The sequence below is a fragment of the Monomorium pharaonis genome, chromosome 1 (genome assembly GCF_013373865.1).
Source record: "Monomorium pharaonis isolate MP-MQ-018 chromosome 1, ASM1337386v2, whole genome shotgun sequence".
Taxonomy (NCBI): domain Eukaryota; kingdom Metazoa; phylum Arthropoda; class Insecta; order Hymenoptera; family Formicidae; genus Monomorium; species Monomorium pharaonis.
This window is the reverse complement of record NC_050467.1, coordinates 38051361-38074326: the sequence shown is the minus strand read 5'-3', so window position 1 is coordinate 38074326 and position 22966 is coordinate 38051361. Positions and strand designations below refer to the sequence as shown.

The window sequence follows — 22966 nt, the reverse complement described above, 5'->3', positions numbered from 1 at the left end:
TTAATTAAAATAATTTGTGAAATAATATGAGTGATATTAATTATTCCTAAAATTTTTTTGATTATATGAGATAAACTTATTAACGCCAGTAATAGTATATTGATAAAAAGAGAATTTAAAAATACAACTAGCAATTTATTAATAACTACAGTATAATATCACAACGTTTCGACTATATATTCTGGTCCTTATCAAGTGATACTGTACATACAAGGTCAGTTGTGACAATAATCGTTCGAGAGCGCTGCGGATACAAAAATTACAGTGTTCTTGTCGTCAAAAATAAAACTAACCTTGTACCGTATCTGCACTTGATAAGGACCACATGGCTGAAACATTATGATTACTTGTCAGTTGGGTCAATCTTGAAATTCTCTTTTTAGTAATAATTACTCACTGGTTTGATGCGCAACAGCGGATTTGTTGTATAATACGTACAACGTTGATCTGTAACAAATAGAACATTGAAATTTTTAAACAATGTCTAAAATAAATGTGTCGAATAAATAATTATTGCGTGTAGAATAGTTATATATGAATATACATTTAAGAAATATTTAATAAAAGAATTATACCTACATAGATATTTTGTTTTGAAAGATTATGTATAATTCTTTTATTAAATTTTGTATAATTCTTTTATTAAATTTTCTTGAATACTTCTTTTTAATATTAACTTTATAAAATTTAATTTAATAAGATCTAATTCTCTCTTATGTAATTTGGACGATTATAAATTTTAAATGCTTTTGAAATATTTTATACATTTTATATATTTATATCGCATTATGTACATTTATTTATTTATACATATTAAATTATTTTACAAATATCTTAGTAAGAGAGACAAAGGGAGAGAAAATTAAAAACTTTTTAACTTTAAATTTTAATTAAAATTATTTTAAGAAGCTGGTAATCTAAAATATTTTATTATGTGCAGTAATATATTATGTGCAGCATTATTATATTACGCAGCTCAAAATGCACCGCTGCGTAAACGAACAATTACTTGCACCGAGACCGAATAATGGAATAGATTATGAAAATCTCACCCCGCAGTTGCTCCGCCGTCACCCGATGCCTCCCTATCCTCCTCCCCCTCTTCTTCTTCTCTTGTTTCCCCATTGTTACTTCTTTATAGCGCTCACACAACATCTGTTCGCGAAAATACGTTAATTACGATTAAGCGTGCATTAATCACTGGAATACAACAACGACGACCGCGGCACTTTGTACGCGACACTCTCGATATTAATCGCACACGACGGCCACTTAATCACGTTGTGACAGCAGGAAAAATAGGATCCCGCGCGAAAAACCACATTCGCTATATACCCGGCAACGTTTTGCAAATGAAGCACAAGCGCAACTAAGGAAGCGCATTCAGGATTGCGACGGGGGGATTTGCGCGGCTAACTTCGCGTTACGTATAATTATCGTCACCACGCATCTGCTCCTCACTTCACTTTCTTTTCGGCTATTGAACAATGAGAAACTCACGCTTATTTTTTATAGAGATTATTTTATCATAAGTTAATAAATATGCAAATTAAAATTGAAGGCAAATATCCTGATATCTCGTGATATTTCGAAAATGCGAACGTAGCTCTGTCGCCAGCGTTTCTTATTCAGATTTCTCGATTGAGAAAAGGGTAAACGATCGAGATTCGCGGTACCACGGGTATCCGTTCGAATCGCGGAATCCTTCGAGAAATGAAACTGTCGAATTATGCAAACGGAGAAACGACGAAACGGACCGCAAAACGATTGGAATCACCCTGTTGATGCGTTCAATCTCATGTAATCCGCACGAATGCATATCCCGCGATTATATTATAATATATGAAGGAATGAATATGTACCATTTACGAGACAGCAGCTGACAAATGTGGGATGCGCATCTACCTTTTTTTATTCAAACAACACTTTTGTCGAATGAATCGCAGATGACGATTGCCAGTCGCACTTTATCACATGCGCGGCACACAAGTACATATAACGTACATTCGACACTTGCAACGCGAATTTAAAATGAGGAAAAATCGTGTCAACCTTACGCAGCAACAACTGCAACTACTTGCTATATTCGCTATATTTTCATGCATCTTTCAAATTTCAAGTAATATACACAAATAACATACGCTCATGTTTTTACAACTTTTATTTTACAACCATTATTTTCTTATATTATAACATGAAATATAAACAAATATCTTTGAGTTGAATTTTGAAATACATATCTGTGAAATGCAACATAATCCGATAATATCGTTTTTTTACTGGCTGCTCGTGCGAGAAGTTTCGATGTATTGTAATATATTTTAACAAATTATCTATGTATAAACTTTATCTATGCGACTGCATAATATTGGGATATTTAAAATAAGTTTAAACCTTCTATTCACTCGTTACCACTATATTACGTGGCAATAAAAACGAGAAAATACAATAAACTTTTAAAAAATATAATAGAAATACTTTTCAGTAAAATAATTTTACAATCAGTAGAATAAATCTATTCTATATACAATTTCTCCTCGAAAGAAAAAATAATTTATTTCTTCTCTTTTTGCATGTATACATTCCAGGTATATAAATTTTACACACATTTAATAAATAAATCATGTTGATATCATTGCTATTAACTCAATTATTCGATCAGTTCGGTTCATATATTACTTTCGCGCTTTTGGTTGGGAGATGGTAGACAAATTATATTTAAATTGCTGGAAAATTTAATGTGCAATGAGAAATGTTTCCGAATTTACGCAGCTTTACACAGATGATTATCCATGCGTAACTATTGCATATAAAATAATAATATTTATTCCAAAAGCTAATTTGTTTTATCTAATTGCTTAAGACAAAAAACAAATAATGAAATCTATAACAAAATAAAACAGTTTTAAATTTAAAACAATTCTTTTTTGCTTGTGATCGAAAAATGAAGATTAAATTAATATTAATATTATTAAACTCTTTCCAATTTTACGCCATGAACAAAATAAAACGTTAATGGAAAAAGAATAAGTAATAAGATTTTTTTAACAAAGTTAGAGCTTCTTTGTTTATTACAATTGTATAATTTTATTCTCTTTAGAACGCACAAATTTGGCTTAAAATAATCATCATAAATTTGTTCGTATAAATAATGTTTGGATTAAATAATCTAGATTTTATTCTTGAAATAGATATTAGATTTAAAATTGGCCTATTTAAATAGCCTATAGTTTATTCAAATTAATTGTACTTGTAACGCGAAAATATTTCAAACAGCTTTATTTGTGTATAAAGCATTAAGTAATTCGGTATTGATTGCTATATATGATAATATGGCAAGCGAATCGCGGTAAAATACCGATTAGTAATTATTTAAAAAATAATTAAATAAACTGAGTGTATAAATGTGACAGCAAATGTTTAAAAATTATATCTGTAGAGACTTTTACGCTGTTTTTTTCCTACACGAAGCAATCATGATCAAGAGTTCAATACTTGACGCATAAGACGATCTACCAGTTCTTTTTCCTGCAAATGACGCTGTTGCAACGTCTCCAAATACGCGTTTTCGCGGGAGACATGTAACACGGTAGACGAACCGAAACTCAACGTTTCCTCGAACGTTTCGCTCCTTCGGGACCGCGACACTTTGTCCACGGCGATCCTTTCCTTCGAGCGAACGGCAAGTGGTTTTACGAAACTTTCCTGCGTCACGTTATTCGTCTCAGGAATTCTCGTACTTTCATGGTTCTGCGATAAACGAGACGATGTTACCCCATTGGCGATGATCTTCAAATCGCTGTTGCTCTCGCGATCTCCTACGGCCTCTTCGCTCCATTACGAAAATACGCGAATAATTGTGCGATATCCTCCGGCGGAAAGTCAGCCGGAGTATCGGAGGGCGAGAGCTGCAAAGGGGCTTAATTTACCTTTGATGCGGCGGCGTCCCAATCCTTCAAAGGAGGCAAGAAACATTTTTGAGCGATGGCGCGTCTCGACTGTGAACACAAAGGAGATAAGTGCTCGCGGGACGAGTGGGCGAATCGCTTTGATCGGATAAACAGGAAGAAAAGACGGAAAAATCAAATGATATTCACGGTCCGTGATTTTACATTTGTTCCGCGCCGTCGTCGATAACCTCGCGAGTCTTTTCGCAGCGGGAAGAATGTAGATCAAACATATTTTACTTCAGAAGAAGCACGAATCGGCATAGCGCGAGGAATACACAATAGCGAGGAGTACCATGTAATAAAACATAAAATAGAAAAAATAACATAGATATTTTTAAATAATTCATATTATATTTTTTATAGTTTGAACTAAGGTAATTATTAAAATGTCTTTTTTTATTAAAGAATTAAATAGAACGTAGACAATAATACTTAGAATCAAATAATACTTAGAATTAAGTACATTGAAGTACATTATAACTTTGTTGTTTTCTAAAATCAAAATTAAGAAGTGTAAAGCGTAAATTAAACTGCGATTAAAGTCAATAGTGTGTAGCTTGTCTTTTTCCAAAATTAAAATTATAAAAGCCAAAATATAAAATTAAGCTACGATTTAAATTAAGAGTAGACTAGCTTATTTTTTCCAAAGTTGTAAAAAGTACAGCATAAATTAAATTGCGATTGTAGTTGAATGAAACTGGACCCAAATGTAACTAGTTATCATTGCTCCCACTATATTACGCGAAATATCGATGTCAACCAGTCGGCGAAATGAGAGATGCGTATCATGTATACGTATACTCGTGTACGGGAAACAGATTACAAATGAAATTTCTGCCGTAGTATGCGAGTCACGAGGCTACTTCTCCTTGTGAGAGAAGCGTACAGCATAGGTTCAGCCGCGTGTGTAGGGCCGCCCTATATTCGCCCTCCCGTTTCGCTTCTCTCTCTCTCGTACCCTCAATTTCTGCCTACGCTCGTGGTCGTTGCGGTTCGCAGTAGTAGCTTTGTACGTATAACTGAATTTACGTGCGGATAACGGTACTTTGGCGTGGGCCACTTCTACACGGACTGCTCATCTGTTAGCTCGACAGCGATCCCGTCTTACATTCCGTATGCGAATCTAATCGTCAGAACACCGGGGTCTCAGCGAGTAAACAATATGCAGAGGGTGAGAGAATTCAATATACAATTATGTACATATCTCTGCAATTAATTTTATATATATATATATATATATATATATATAATATATGATGTGCATACATGTGTCGCGAAAATCATAACGTAACGACCGTCAGACTGTCACGATAAAATTGCGGAAGAATTTCGTATGCAGAAATTTCACATGCTGCAATGTCGAATTATTTTTCTCCGACACACGCACTCACCGGGCTTGCGCTATGATTTTTACTACATCCTGTATAATAATTTGTTGATATTTACGTTATATGTAAATCGCATATGTAAATCACGCTTTCGCCGCAAAGCCGAAAATGTAATCTTGAATAATCCAAAATGTTTGCAATCGGAATCGGATTAAATTAAATTTTTCGCCATTCTCGTCGAATATTGTTTCTAATTTAGCGCGCGATTCATTAGAGCGCGAGGAATATTCTCGCGAACGTACGTTGCGCTGCTACGTATGTTCGTTACGGGCGAGGGCTCCCAGATGTTAAAACAATATTGCGGATCGTTTTCCGCGACGTTGATCAAGATTCGGTATTATTTGCATGAGGAAATTGTACGGATTTGTGGCGTGGCGCATTTACGTCGTCGCTTGTCCGCGAGTCGACGTAGCGTGAAATTGGTGGCATTATTTTTATAATACGCGAAACTCGAGACAAGATATCTCGGCATAACGGGCGATCTATTCGCGGATCAATGCGACGTGAAATTTCCATTACTTTCATAATTCGCCAGGTTTAAACGTGGTAGATTCTTAACATAACGAGCGGCGTCGACGGCGGATAATACGGACTTCCGTACACTCGATGTACACACAGTAGATTCTTCCGGCATTGGGTCGACCAAGTGGAAGCAGACGTAGCCAGGAATGACGGCGCGGCGCGGCGCGGCGCGTTCCACGCGAATAATCGTTAAGCTCAGAACCTTTGTAATCTCGCGAGATCAGGATCTCGTGAGCGCATTCCCGGTTGAAATGGAATAATTGAATACAAGTTGCCAAAGTGCAATTGACTTAGCCGCGGCCGATACGAAACTAAGTTATTCTCGGGAATTGTATCCCGGGAGTGGAGCGTGAATGGAAGGATCTCTCTCTCTTTCTCTCTCTCTCTCTCTCTCTCTCTCTCTCTCTCTCTCTCTCTCTCTCTCTCTCTCTCTCTCTCTCTCTCTTTCTCTTTCTTTCCGCTCCCCCGCCGACCCGGCAGAATTTCATTCTACCGTTATGAATATTTTGTCCCGACGAGACTGCGCCGCGCGAACGGGGCGCGCGCGTTTCCGATATCTTTCATCTTGCGGCATCACGCGTCTTCTAACGTTCTATCCCGATCTCTCTCTCTCTCTCTCTCTCTCTCTCTCTCTCTCTCTCTCTTTCTCTCTCTGCTCGATGCATAATAAATTTCATACACAAGAGTACTGGAATTGCCGCGCCCCGTTGCCGTATGAATTGAAAATATCGAACCGTAATAAGGATGAGATTGAGGCAGACTGAGAGGAAAAAAGTATTCCACGTATAAATAAAAATATTATCAAATATTAATACTCTCTGTCTGTAGCGGAGACACATTTAATCTGGCGAACGTTATAAAATTTCGAACGAAACGCATATTTAATTTAATGTGTGACTATATTGATGGTACTGATTAGCCGTACACTAAAAATCAAAATTGGCGCGCATTTGTGATTTGTCAATATATAAATTATAACATTTTACTTATTCAACCCAATCATTTACCTATCGTGACCAAACGTCGATCTCGCGGATATAAATAAAATAATAATTATCAATATTTGATAGTTCAAACGCGGTCGCGAAATGAAACGAGAAATTAATGTGACGGCGAAAGCGAATGGATAATGACAGGTGAAACAAGATACGCTATTGTGGAAAGACAGGACGAGCAACGAGATAAGAGGTAAAAGGAAAGGAGCGAGAAAGAGAGAGAGACAAAGAGAGAGAGAAAGAAAAAAAACGCGATCTCGGCATTGTTAACGCGGAGGCGGTACGTACGTAATTAATTTCGTTTATAAATCTTGCGGCCGGTCATTACGAGGCTTGACTTTCACGAGTGCGCCGGGGAAAACGAGCCAGCACCCGTCAGCAATGCCTCTTTTGCGTCCTCTAATTGGCAATTAAATATCGACCGTAACGGGACCGAATGCCATCGATGCTAATTTATCAAGCACGAGCGCGACGGCTCTCGTCTCGCCCGTTATTTTTTTACGATATTATACCTCTCGCCCGGCAACTCGATCGTGATTAGCGATCCGCTGCCGGGCGGACTTGCGGAAAGGAGACGACGACGCGCGGAAATGCAATTACGGGTTCTCAGATGTGTGCAACGCGCGTCCGGACAGTGGATGCTTAACTTTCTGGAATTTCGTTTCCGATAATGCCCAGATTCTTCAGGGCGGGCGATTGGAAACATGGGGGTAAGATGCTCCGCGCTAACCGGACGTTACGTCGCCAGACCGCGGTCGAAGATCTATCCAACACGTTGCGCGTGAAAATCGAGACGCAGTGTGTTCAAAATCCTCTACGATATTCTCGATATTATTGTATGTTCCTTAGAATTTACGACTATTATACTAAATAAATTGTATAATACAAATGTCAATTAATATTATTAATAAATAAATCCTTCTCTTTCTTTCTCTGGGAAAGCATTGGGCGATTATTACTTATTTCAAAAATGTGTCTTAAAATTCTTTGATGGGTGGTTAGACTTTACATACGATATACTCTAAAAATTTCTTTCTGATGAGTAATATTTTCCTAAGAATTTCCAGGAAAGATGAAACTTTTATAATCTCATAAATAGACAGCAGATCGGACTACAGCGGCAGTTTCTCAAGATCTCAGCTAAACATATACTCAATCAATTTCAAGTTTAAAAAGTAAAAAATATAAATATAAGTTTATAATTATAAAAATTATTGTATGAAGATTGACAAATTCTTTCTTTTTTGGAATAATTCTCGCGAATTTTTACAATAGAAAATAAATTTCTTCTTGTAAAATTACCACGCGTTGTCAAAGTATTATACTTGTATTTTCCTTTGCGCGGATTATCATACGTAATTCGTATGACATATACGAGCGTGGAAATGGAAAGACGTAAAGCAAAAATCTCGAACCAAATAAAGATCTTAAAGTTTTACCACCATTTCTTTTTAGAGGCAACATAACGCGCGATCAGCCGTGATATAAACGACACGGATAACGCTGTAGTTCGCGACGAAGCAACAGCGTAACCGTTGAAAGCTACCGTCGATGTAGCCTCTCATGCCTAAGATAAACCGCGATCGGTAATCCATCCAAACGCGCGGATCGCATCGTCATACCTTGAATCTTCTCGTTCGCTGCAGTATCTGTTCGCGATTGCGCGCGCTAACCGAGTCTCCGTACGATCTCCGGCGCATCAGCCATTCTCTCTGCAACAACAAACAAGCCCTGAAGCTACTGCTACTACTACTACTACTACTACTACTACTATTACTACTATCACTGCTACTACTACTACTACTACTATTACTATTATATACTACAACGACTAATACGCTACTATTACTAGCATCACCAGCCTGATCTAGTGAAACTTTCAAGCTGAACACGTCGACGCTACGTCTGACTAAAGGCTTTATTTACTTTTTGCAAAAGTTCAGCGACAAGAGGGGAATAGCCGCCCTTCGAATCGCGCACATATGTCTGTACATGTATATATGCATTCAGTATACTGGCGCCCGCAAATTTGCAGACAGACGTGGTTGTAGATTGCTGTTTGCCATGAAGAGGCATACGCCGGCAAAAGTACGAGTAAACACAACGTACGGCTAATATCTTTCGGCATACAACACCGATACACGTATATTATTCATGCGTTTGCATACCTTTACGATGATTTACGTAAGCGGTAATCTTACTAGTCCTAATTATATTCATAATTAAATTACTAATGAATATTTAATATATTTAATTACTGATGTTATAATAACATATTTAATTATTACTCATTCTTAAATAATAATAAACTTAAGATATACGAATGAAATCGGAGAGATACCGAATTTGGAAAACATCGAGATCTTGTGAATGTCTGAAAGATATTTTAAAATATTTGTCATATAAAATGTATTGCAGATTTCTAAAAGATATCTTCAAGATTATTTTCACACATATCTGAAATAACAAAATGTTACATAAAATATCTTTCAGATTGCTAAAGATATCTTTTCAAAAAATGCAAGACACTTAAGAAACGTAAAAAATATCTTTTAGAAATCTTTTTATTTGTATGGGAAACTATTATTTTTAATAAAAAGGTATAAGCGTACCAAAATGAAAAGGTGACTTAACAAAGTTGGTGTTTCGTATAATCTTACGCTTATTAATTAACTTTAAATATATTAAATATTTCTCTTATATTAAAGATAAACTCAAAAGCATCAAATATTAACTTTATCCATTAGCACTTTAGCCTGAAAGACTTGCTAGAGATATTTGGACTACCGAAACAATTTTTTAATCAAAAATATTCCTAAACGTCAAACATTACAAAAATTTAAAAAATTGTATATGATTTTTCGAAACATAGATAAAATGTTAACATGTCAATTCGTTATTTACATCGGTATTACAATGATACGAAGCAAAAATGATTTAGAGAGCCACATTTAAAATTATATATAATAGTTGAATGTCTTGCTGCAAAGTATTACGCTTGAACTCGGCTTTGCAGACGCAATGAGATCGATCGAGCGGGTCGTACCGAAAATCGCGGGCTGCCAACTCGACCCGTTCGAATCCGATACAAAGTAGATTATGCAAATGCTTATCGAACAGGGTCGATGACGGAGAAACCGACAGGCAGTGGGACAGCAGGAAGAAATACAGAACGGGATGGACCGAATGTGGCAAACGGGAGAAAAGATAAACGTGACGATCGAGAGGGACGGATAGATGGAAACGAATGCAAGAAGAAATTGCATCTGGCAGAGGGAACGGATCAGTCACGACGGATCGAACGGGACCATCCTTAAAAAATAGATAAGATCCAACGAACAACTTTTCGTGTTTTATGAAATACGCGATGCGAGTGAGTCGCATCTCTTCCTGGCTGGCATTCAGAGTACCGGTAAGTGACCACTGAATAATTGATTGCTGAATTTATACTTTTATCATCGTACGATCATAAAATTGTGTAGTTATATCGTACACTCACAGAATGTTCAGAAATATAATATTATTTGCAAACATAGTAATATTATTATAACAGCACAGCTGTATTAAATATGTCAAAATATGTGAAATTACATTTTATATAGACATAGATTTAATAATAATAATAATAATAATAAAATGTAATCTGTTGCGTAATTACTAATTAAAATAATTGCTTGCTCTGAAATTAATGGCCATTTATACGTACTCATTTCAACATTCAACGATATATTCCTCAATTGGATATTCAGCGGTGACACCTACGTGATGTTAACGTCGAGGGCAATTAATGCCGCGCGTAATTACCGGGTGTGATATTAACGCAAAGCTTTCAGGAGTCGCTATAATTATGCGCACGCCGGTCCATGCACGTCTTAGCCGCCGCTGTCATCCGCGGACACCTCGTCGTCCGGCTTTATTCACCGACGTTTCATTTAAACTACCCCTCGCCGGCGATGGCGACGACGATGCCGGTGGCGGCTTCGTCGGGAACAAATTTGCTCCCGTATATTGCTGTACTTATCTGTTCTCGTACCCGAACGGGCCCGGTAATCCCGGATAATAGCTTGCGAGTGTACAACGAGCGCTCGCGCTTATAAGAAACACCTGGATAAAAGTCCCGCCTGGTTTCCTCGCTCTCTCTCTCTCTCTCTCTCTCTCTTTCTCTCTCTCTCTCTCTCTCTCTCTCTCTCTCTCTCTCTCTCTCTTGCTCTTTTATCCTTTCTCTCTTTCGCTTTCTTCACGGCGTTCGCCGTTAGAGCGGAAATTTCTGTTCGCCTATACTTGGACAAGGTATCGGTGAAGTTCGATTGCGCAATTGAAGCTTTTTACGGCTTTACGTGTCGCGATTCTCTACAGCGTCTAATTGCGGACAACGTATTGGCGTGACGCCGCCCTTTTGCGATACCTTACATAGAGCACACTCCGCCTGATAGGATTCTTTGATCAATTTGAAGTCAATTTTTAATCAGCGACGGTTTAATTGAACTTCCTATCCTTGATTTTATAAAAATCTTTCTAATTAAAGTACGAATTTAAGTTCCGATAAAATGAAATCTATTTCGGATTGAATGAGGAAATTACAATCTCTTCTATTTCTACTTGATCTTAGTCTAATGATTATCCGATTTATTTAAATTAATCACACGTTAGAGTTTATAGATAATGAATATTCAATAATAACTAAGATAGTGTAGACCGTGTAAATAATACAAGAAATAAGAGGAAATACTGTTTTGGGGTTAAACTGAATCTTGATGCACAATAATACTTTCATCAATTCTTAAATATAATTTAATTCTCTAGTTCTTTATATTGTGTATATTGATGTTGTTGCCGGATTAAAATGCCGTCATAAACTGGAATCTAGAAATAATATCTCAAATTAGTTTGATCATTAAATTTAATAATACCATAAGCACCTGCAAAAAACTTTAAAAACCTATTACGGATAATGTCACTCCAACCAAGGTTTGAACTTAACTCTTACATTTTTTGTTCTGCTTGATTGTTCCACTTACGAATGGTCATGTATGTCCCACTTCGTATTGATATACGGAAGAATGCTTTTAATAGATTTTTTAAAATAAAATACTGTTTCTTTTTTACTTTTTTAATAATAGTATAAATTGTTTATATTTTGATATCGTGTACTTATTTACTTTAAATATAGTAAATGAAATTTTCGATACGTGTGGCATATATACTGAAATTACCATACGTGCTCACATCTATTTTTATATTTTAATGTTTTTATCGATCATACATATATTTTCCCTAAAAAGTCTTACATTTGGTTATAAAATTCTATCAATCTTTTAAAAAAGTAAAATATTGTTTCTAAATAATCCTACGATAAATCCAAAGGCTCAAGCTTGTTTTAAAGTTCTTTGAACTTAGCAGAATATCTTTTTTGTAATTAATTAGAAACGAAATAAATTTGTGTGTCTATATGAATTTTTATAGAAAGGAATAACTCAAGTCATATAATTTATGTGATCAACGTGCGGCAAATATTCATGCGCAAACGAGTTTTATCAAGCTCGTTTTCCGGTTGCTCGCGGCGCTCGAGAGAAGGAAGATGACGGCGTGACGTCTTCGTCGTCCTCTCTCGTCCGCGATGGGCAGGCGGAGCACCTTGAAACTTTTTACCGCGTACCCAGCAGCTCGTTGGCTCCCGGAAGCGATCTCGGGAAGGACCCTTTCTCCCTCTCCCCTGTAACGCAATAACGAAGCACTTCCGCTTATCCCGAGGCGCGCTTAAAGAGAAAGGGGTTCCCGACGTCCGACTCGGGCTGAAGATGGCTGGGGTTCCCGCGACGGAGCCGCGTGAAATTTTAATTTCCAATCTGCTAAAATGGTTTCCGCGAAAACGGCACGATAGAGGGACACGACGACGGCCCGCTCGGAAATCCCGCCGCTTTCTTCCAGACACACGAGCGAACAGACACACATCGATCGAACCGTAGCCGGCTGCTGTTGGCGGCGGCGCGTGTAAGAAGACTCTTCGTCGTAAACTCGTTTTCCTCGCGTTTCACCGGCCGCGCGTTCCAAGTTGGAAGCGCCCTGAAAAATTTACAGAACCCCGGCTCCCGCGAGTCGAGAGCCGAGCCAGGCCGAGACGCTCAAAGACCGCGGGAATTTACTGCGTTCCCTCCCCAACTATGAGGGCGACAGCTATTTTCCTGCATCGTACACCTGCCGCACGACGAGAGAGAGAGAGAGAGAGACTCGTGCGCAGAATTCCACGACGTCTGAATAACGTCGGCTAAAACGCTGTGAAATGTCATTTTGCGAATCTGCAGAATCATTGATAAGCAGCATTTCCCATTTACTTATTGTACATCATGATTGACGAAATTTGCGTTAGGCAATGACTGCGAAGGAATAGAAAAGGGGAAGAGACATCCCTTCCGCAAAATATTAATATCCGGATATGGTACGTAATGCTTGCGGTTATTGACGGCTTGTAGAGCAGGAGCCTCTGAGGTCTACGTATAAAAAGCATATTAAAGCAGCAACATGTAGGAGGGCTTTGAGTGGATAAGGAAGCACCGAGAGAGAAGGCACCGAGGTACACGAAGACACAAATTACGTGTATATCTTTGAAACATCAGAGATGCCTGACGTTTCTACTTCACGTCCGGTAAAATTGCTAAAAAATGAGGTTTCACGGGGCGGAAAGGGTACTACACGTGGGGCCGAGGGAATTTGCGAAAGCTCGCGCGGGAAATATTTTACAGGTCTTGCGTGAAACAATTCAAAATTTCACTGCAACGGTTTACCTCGGGCACAATTTCACCGCGTGGGCGGGATGGCGTGTGCCACTCTCGACTTTTACATCGGGGAAAGCTATTGTCGCAATTAGCGGATTAAAGTACTTCGCGAATTGAATTTTTCGCCCCGGCGACAAACTGCGACGCAACTTTTGCTTCTTTCGCGTCCGCGCACGTCCTCGAGGGAAAACGTCTTCCGCGTGACGCGCGATTGTCGGGGATTACAATTTGTCGTGTACGCAGCCCCTAATTTGATACTGTGTATCCGCGCCGAGAGAGAAAATAGAGGGAACAGATGCGAGCGGAAACGATTCCGGAAACGAGCTGCGTACTGCGCTTATTAGATTGAAGCTGCGAAGCCGTGCGCATCACTGGCGCAACTCCTTCGCCGAGTCTACTTCTCGTCGGGTCTTCCCAATGTGAAAGGAATTAACTGCACTCGTCGGGGTCCTCTTAGTACGTAGACTCAACGGAGTTTTGCTCGCTTCGCTTTCCCAGCAATGGAAAGCGAAGCCCTTCCCAATCGCCGCAACTTATCGGCAAGGCCAGCTTTGCGGCGCAAAATAAAAGTTCCCATTTCGCGAGGATAGGAATCGAGGACTCCTCTACTTCGCGCCAAAAAGCTCTCCATGTTCGTACTTCCGTATCGGACCCGATACCAATTCGAATTTCTCTATACGCTGTAGCGAAATGGGTGCTTCGCTTTTTACGTTTTATTATCGAAACTGTTTACCAAGATGAGCGCGACTGCGAAGGGCCGCAACTGAGACGACGCAACGAGCTGCATCGGTCGACGATGAGCATCGATGATGCTGAAGAATTAATCGAATTATCGCATTAATCGAATCACGGCGTTATGTTCTTGTGCGCCGTAACTGTGTAACTTCGTCGGGCCAAGAGAACGTTGTTCATTAACGTACGTACTCTCGGTGCGATCCGGTCCGTAACGTAATTACCTCACATCGAGGACACCGACGGGGGAAGACGCAGCAATAAACATCTAGCGAGATAAAAGAATAAGGATAAAAGAAACGGGGCGAAGATAAATTCTTGCGATAAAAGCACAAGCGAACTCGACACACCAAGTTTTAATGACGTTCCCGAGTAATATAAAATACTTTTATACTCATTATCAAGAGAGAAAGAGGGAGAGAAAGAGGGAGAGGGAGGGAGCGGAGAAGAAGAAAGCAATATAGAAAACGTGAATTATCGAAGCGAGAGAACTTTCCTTGTCCCGGAAACTTTGATCGAACACGCGAACGACAGATAAGTTTTCGGAAATGAGAATTGCGTGCCGCACCTCTGAATTTTGCATTACAACAAATATGATCGCTCGCGAAAAACTAAACGCGTCAAAACTCTAACTAGAGACATACAAATATAGTATATTATGAAAGTTAGATATATATTTTTCCATTCTGCAAAGCAATAGAAAATCAATGTTTCAACATTTTTTTATATATTGCTAAAATTATCTTTTTTTAATCCTTTGACTACCATATGAATTTTTGTAATCAATCTCCTCGCGTCACACTATTGATTCGTACCTAATTTTTATAAAATAAATGTAAATTTGTTCTCGGTTTCACAAATGATAGTAACTAGGAAATGTGTGTGTTCAAATTGGACACACACGGTATTCAAAGTATTAAATTAATTTTTTACTTTGTTAGGCTTAATTTGCTTATTTTAAGCTATATCTTTCTTCTTTGAAAGGCAAAAAAAAGATAATAAATGTTAAATCGTATTATTATTATTTTGTCGCGCAAACGCACCTTCGCGAGCACCCCATCTTTATCGGGACCCAGAGATCGATCAGGTCTCGGCATCGATAGGCTCCTGTACTCCTCGATGGTGTATGGACGATACGTCGGCTTCTTCAGTTTACTGTCCGACACGCTACGTTCGGTATTCGAAGGTATTCCTCTGCTCAGTATTTCGCAGGATCGTCCAGTACACGTCACGCGAGCAGCGTGATCTTCGACAAAGCGACGATAGAAGCTAAGTTCGCTGTTGTCGTCCCTTGAGGTGCCCGGAAGGGACGAGCGACCCTCATCCAAGCTGAGCTCCTCGAGCTGACTGTCGCCGCAAATCGACAGGGTGGAACCCTCCGGGGACTGGATACGCATGTACCTCGGGACATCTGAGAACAAAAAAAAAAAAGAAAGAGAGAAAACGTGGCGACCCTAACTTTCTGTCGGTGACGCGAAATTAGTCCTAGCGCAACCGTGACGGGACGCACAATTGTCGCTCGTCATCGTGTTAAAACGACCGCATGCACCAAGTGCCCTAATTAACTTAACTTAACGTGGACTCTACCGCGTATCGGACGAAGTCGAGGGAATGAATTCCGCGCGGAAAGGAAAAGTGACGTGAAAAGTGGCGGACAGCGACTGTGAAAAATGACGCTGTCAACTTCTCGAGGCAGCGGCGGTTCCTCGTTGAAGAGAATGGCGCTTGAAAAGTTCGCACGTCGCATTTCTATAGGGTAACAGGATTTTCAGAAGCAAGGGAACGAAATGCCTGCATCGTATCTTTTAGCTATTGTGTCTGGCAAATTCTCACTCTTTAAAAAATATATATATTGAATTGGCAATATGCTAAAGTAAACAAAAATAATCATAAATACGTTACTTCAGTCTTGGCTAAAAGATGTTTCTTTGTTCTAATTTATTTTGTTTTTTATTTGAAAAGTAATTAAAAAATAAATTAATAATTAATTTTATGAGTTAATTTTGCTATATTCTCCTTAAAACTATATTTTTATAGTAATTAAAGTTATTCGAATAATGAGATCGAAAAAATTTCTTTTTGCAATTATGGGTCTTGTCCTTTTCCGGGTGTAAAATTAGTTTACCTTCACAATTAGGGAGACAGACCTGCGCATCGCAAGAAAAAAAAACGTGGAATGGTTAGAGCATTTCCGGCGAAAGTTTCAGATATTTTACAGGGAGCGGACGCTTAATCCCCTTTCGCAAAAATATAACTTTTTTCATCGCAACTTTACTGCGCCGTAATATGTAGAAACTGTGGCAGCTATGCCTGCATCGCGCCGCGGCAAAATCTCCCTTCGCGACGAGCGTCTCGCAAAATAAAATTCCATGCCTTACAATAACGTGTTTGAATAAAACTCTCAAACGTATGATTTAATAGGTCGGACATGATGTATGATGGTATTAGCGGCTAGTCGGGATTCACGCGCGCAACGGAGAAAAAAATTTCCGACAAATTTACGTGAGACCCCTCTGTGAATTACATAAAAAAATCTTTTTTTTTTTTACAAGATAGGACAAAAGGAAGAGAGAGAGAGACAGAAAAAGAAATCGCACATTCACATTTATAATTCAATGTCAATAGTTCTGAGCGGGAAATTAATTCAGTTAAAAAGCTTACTTCAATTTAAAAGTTGAGGGAGTAGAAACAGACCATTTTTTGCGCTATATTTGAAATGATAATTCTAACTTTTGTATTCATGAAAATTGGACTCTCTTAAATTGGTACATTTGTCGCGATCCTTTTTTTCATCAAAACGGAAAAGACGGTTGTACGTAATGCGTAGGATTTCGCATTTGGCCTTTCGCTTTTTCGTAATTTAAAAATCTCGCTGTTTTAGGAAACGGGACGACAACGTCAAGCTATCCGAGACGAGATTCGTCTGTCAGATTGGGAAATCCCATTGTCCCTTTCGCTCAATCTCTCTCTTTCTCTCTTTCTCGCGACGCGAGAGAACGCACTCCGCTTCTAATCACGAAAGAAGGTAAACGTTCTCGGGGGAAGATTGCATCGCCTCGCCTTGTCCTTTTTATCGGGGGGACCGCGTCGACAGGGTTGCGACGGGGAGAGTTGGAGGAGGAAAGGAGGGAGAGAAGGAGAGGGTGGCGATGCGTCGTTTCGGCATTGTTCCGCATGTGTTCCGAAGGAGGGATCTGATCTCGTTAGAGACTAACTGAATCTGCGATGGTAAAGCTCCGAGTACGACGTGGTCCTGGCCGGTCCTCTCCGGATCCACGTCGGTACGAAAACGTTGCCGAGCTTTTTGCCCGCTCTCATACCGCCCCCGCTGTCGCGCAGACTGCATTTTGACGAAGAATTTTGCGCCCCCGGGGAACGTCGCTCCATCTCCCTCGTCGTCGTCGCCGTCGTTGTCGTCGTATGTCGAGAACGACGGCGACGACGACTCGCGTCGCCTTCTCCCGTACGCCGTTCTCCAACGTCGTTCCTCTTTCTTATGCAAAGCCACGGTTCTTCCCGAGTCGCGCGGCATTCCTGTTGTCGTCGAGCGAATCCTCTTCCGCTCGTAATTATCGAATTCCTGCCGTCGGTGCACCTGTCCTCACGTACGGTACAGTTGACTCCCGCCATATTGTCTAAAAGATTGCCAGCAGGATGCGTGATTAGAATGCGCTCCTTAATTCTGGGAGCCGTATTATTTGCGCAAAGAAACTAAATAAGCCCGTATCGTCGCGAAACAGACGCTTCTCTTGACATTCTACAATTGACGTTAACGCAATTTGTACCCGTGTCATTTTTCCACTTATTAGCATTTCACTGCGCGTTTCACTGCACTAGAATTCGGTTGGCTTACACTAGTACGTTAAAAAAAAAAAATTTGGTCGAAAATGTTGAGTGAAATAATGCCAATTAAATATTTGACTAATATAACTGAGAATAGTTTTATCCTTTTTTTATTTCTCCAATTTAGATCTAAATATTTAATAAGTCGAAATAAATTTTGTAATATTTTAGTAAGACTTACCAAATATTTAGGGAAGCCAATAAAATTATTTTTTATTTGATTAACCAAATATTTAATTGGCATTACTTCACTCAACATTTAGTAGCTATTATAAAGCTCTTGTCAGAGCTGCACGTGCAACACTAATTACTTGTCTCTCGTCAACGTTTCCAGCATATTTTCGCCCGGAACATAATAAAATTCTCTTATTCTCTCACCCTTCTCCGCCGTCCCTTTTTTCCGTCGCTAGAATCAATAGCGGATTTCCTTGCCATTCACGTTACTGCCCGCGCTACTTTATCCCACCTAACTTTGTCCGTCGCTTTAATTATCCCGCGGAGTTTTACATTACCGCAAACGACCGCACGGGGAATCGGCCGCGGATATTACGTTTTATATTATATAATTGGTACTGTCGTTAACGAGGCGATCGATCGGTTTCGCACTCGCTTCCGCGCGCGCGAGTTCTCGGACTGCTGTCGAACTTTCGATCGACTTCCCGACAGCCGCCACGTCGACGATACTCTCTGCGCCGATCATTAATTAATTAGCGCGCGTTATCCGTCTGTCGACCGAAAGCCGCGACTTGCCGGATTACAGCGAATCGAATCGCATTACGCGGATCGTCTCTCGCTCGTTCGCCGTCGCGAGCCGCTGCCGCTATTCCCCGTCTTTTTATTGTTTACGCGTGTTGCGTGTAACTCTTGCACGCAATTATCTCCCGTTAACGAAGGAGAAATAAGAGCCGTTTACAATACAGTATGATAATATAGGATTTTATTCCCGCGGCATTATATTTGCGCTCTTCGAGAGATCTTGAGGAAGAGTAATATTTTAACCAAATCTAATATTATTTGCAAATATCGGATATTGTATTATCATAACTGTATTGCCTTTCAATTTGTGATTTTCTCTTAATTTGACGCGTGAAACGCGAATTGATTAAGAAAACTGATTTAGTTTATTAATTCCTCCTATAAGAATATCGACTTCTCCAAAAAAGTAAAATTTCAACGAAGATATGTTAGATACTTTATTGCATTACAATTGTTATTGAATTTCTCTCCTCTTGAAATTGATTCACAAAAATTGAATTTATATCGAATTTATATTGTTTTTTAATACCTTTACTCTGGAGTGATGTTGCTAATTCGGAAATTAATTGAAATGATGCGTTCTCGACAGATGTGTTGTCGGATTTGATCGTTTCCAGGTTATCGTTATTCTCACCATTAATCGAAATGCGTTTCTCCAAGGAATCATCCTCAATGCTTTCTAGAGAATCCAAAGAATAATCCGACATCGCCGCGAAATCTTCATCTGGGGCAGAAGTTAATAAACACGCCATAAAGCGTGTAAGGCATTGGCGACATTAATCTTGATGGATCTCGGTTTTTCGTGCGGCAAACTTCGCGCTTTTTTCTATCTATATTAAGTTGACCTCAAAAAAGTGCATGCGATAAATCGTATGCAAAATGTGTGTCAATTCCGGGGGAAAGTTTTATACGGAGTGTATTAAAGTGCCGGAGATCCTAATCTTCTCTAATCTTATTTTGCTTTAAGCTCCAAGCAAACTGCTCTTTGAGAAAATTTCGAGGAATACTCATTTGACCCAATTATTTCGATATTGCATTTTAAACGACCGTAAAATGTAAATGTTAAGCTTAAAATATTTAACGTGTTATTTTACGAGTGAAAATTTACCTTGCAGTTTTAGCTATTTATTGTCATCGAATTTTTCAAGTTTACTAGAACATTACAAGCGCGCGCTGCGCGCGCGCTATTTGACTTTTTGCTTTAAAAATAATAATAATTGCAATTTGATTTTCTCTATCTTTCATTTACATTAATCAAACGTCTTCTGCAATTTTAAATAAAAAAATTTAAAGTTTAATTATACATACATACATACCTACATACCTACCTACATACATACATACCAACATATATACCTACTTGCATACTTACTGCTATCTAGCTACCTAGCTACCTAGCTACCTAGCTACATATTTATCTAGTTACGTTCGCTCGTTTGCTCTCTTCCTTGCACCCTTTTTCACTCACTCACACACACACTCAGTCACTCACTGGCTCACTCCTCGCTCACTCCTCGCTCACTCGCCAGCTCGCTCACGCGCTCACTCCTCGCTCACTCCTTGCTCACTCCTCGCTCACTCGCCAGCTCGCTCACTCGCTCACTCCTCGCTCACTCCTCGCTCACTCTCGGCTTACTCCCGGCTCACTCCTCGCTCACTCCTCGCTCACTTCTCGCTCACTCGCTCACTCCTCGCTCACTCGCTCACTCCTCGCTCACTCTTCGCTCACTCGCCAGCTCGCTCACGCGCTCACTCCTCGCTCGCTCACTCGCTCACTCCTCGCTCACTCCCGGCTTACTCCCGGCTCACTCCTGGCTCACTTCTCGCTCACTCCCGGCTCACTCCCGGCTCACTCCCGGCTCACTCCCGGCTCACTCCCGGCTCACTCCCGGCTTATTCCCGGTTCACTCCCGGCTTACTCCCGGTTCACTCCCGGCTCACTCCTCGCTCACTCCCGGCTCACTCTTTGCTCACTCCTCGCTGACTCACTCGCTCACTCCTGGTTCACTCCTGGCTCACTCCTGGTTCACTCCCGGCTCACTCGCGGCTCACTCCCGGCTCACTCCCGGCTCACTCGCGGCTCACTCCCGGCTCACTCGCGGCTCACTCCCGGCTCACTCCCGGCTCACTCCCGGCTCACTCCCGGCTTACTCCCGGTTCACTCCCGGCTCACTCCTCGCTCACTCCTCGCTCACTCACTCGCTCACTCTTCGCTCACTCCCGGCTCACTCTTCGCTCACTCACTTGCTCACTCCTGGTTCACTCCTGGCTCACTCCCGGCTCACTCCTCGCTCACTCTTCGCTCACTCACTCGCGCACTCCTGGCTCACTCCTGAATCACTCCCGATTCACTCCCGGCTCACTCCTCGCTCACTCCTGGCTCACTTCTCGCTCACTCCCGGCTCACTCCCGGCTCACTCCTCGCTCACTCCTCGCTCACTCCCGGCTTACTCCCGGCTCACTCCTGGCTCACTCCTTGCTCAATCCCGGCTCACTCCCGGCTCACTCCCGGCTCACTTTTCGCTCACTCCTCACTCATTCACTCACTCACTCACTCACTTACTCCTCACTCACTCCTCACTCACTCTTATTCACTCACTCACTCACTCCTTACTTACTCCTCACTCACTCCTTACTCACTCCTCACTCACTCACTTACTCACTCACTTACTTACTCACTTACTCCTCACTCACTCTCACTCACTCACTCACTCACTCACTCACTCACTCACTCACTCACTCATTCACTCACTCACGCACGCACCCCATCCAAGTCGCTAACCCATGTGCACACTGCAAACGAAGTAAAGTTCACATGTGTTTGCAGGTTTTCAATACAATGTCTGGTAACGGAATTAACACTTACTCATTTTACAAGTACACCCATAAAAAAAGTAAACAAAGACATTGCTTCGCTGTGGTCACACACAAACACACACACACACACACACACACATTTAAATTTTTGTCTACAAATTATGGATTTCCTACTTACCGACATTTAAAAAAATTTTTTTTGAGTCGCCAAAAATTTTTGCATGTTTTTTTTCACTAAATGAAATTTCCAAAATTTGAACTAAATTAGAGATTGGTCCGTTTCGGAAGCTAAATTATTTGTACATATTTTTATGTCTGAGTTTGTCAGGTATTAAAAAAATTATGATAAACATTTATAAAAATATTTAAAATAAATATTTATACCATTATTATCAAAGAATATAAAAAATATTTCAAGTTTATATACCACTAGACACCACAGACGCGTGCTTCGCGCGCGCTACTTAACTTTTTATTTTTTACCTTTTAAAAATAAATTACAACAATAAATGTATAGATAATATTTATACAAATTTGACAGCTGTTAAAATTCAATTGCAATGACAGCTACTCTTGCAACACGAAGTAAGCGCAGCGAGAGAACCAATTGGCATCGCGGAAAAGCGACAACAATGATCTTCGAGAAATGCGAGCAATCGACTTTACATACCTTTGTAATAATAATTATAAATAATTATTAAGATAAGATTAAGATACTTAGAATAAAAAGAAGAATTAAAATCGCTATGAATGACTAATAAAATTGGAAATTAAACTTATAACTCATCCAGATGGTAGCATCTCCTAAACAATACATTTGATGACATCTCTAAGCTTTATACAGAAGCAAATTATCACTTAACGATAAGGTAGACATCCTGACTTCTTGTTATCATTCACACAACTTGCAAACTGATCAAATTTTTTTCCACTCACTTAAAACAGAATATTATCAATATTTTAACACTAATTGTTAATCAATTTTATAATATACATCATTTTTTACTAGGTATATTTTATTAAATTTTTATTTAATAAAAATACACATATTATAATTTTTTTAGCTTTATATAAATAGCTTTATATCAAGTATGATCGTATAAAACCTTTAACATAAGAAACTAAAGCAATATATTTTTATAAAGATATTTTATTTTATAAATTTCGCGTTTTTAAATATCTGGAACAAA

At 39.7% G+C, this 22966-nt stretch overlaps 1 protein-coding gene across 1 annotated transcript; it reads right to left on the bottom strand.

The window, feature by feature from the left end:
• Positions 1–940: 940 nt before the first annotated feature.
• Positions 941–20167, bottom strand: LOC118645951. Its single transcript, XM_036288004.1, has 5 exons — positions 17576–20167; positions 15404–15771; positions 8478–8567; positions 3930–3998; positions 941–3750 (listed from the first exon to the last, which is right to left on the bottom strand). The coding sequence occupies exons 1-5, from the start codon at positions 17988–17990 to the stop codon at positions 3481–3483; spliced, it is 1212 nt and encodes a 403-aa protein (XP_036143897.1). The 5' UTR covers positions 17991–20167; the 3' UTR covers positions 941–3480.
• Positions 20168–22966: the final 2799 nt, after the last annotated feature.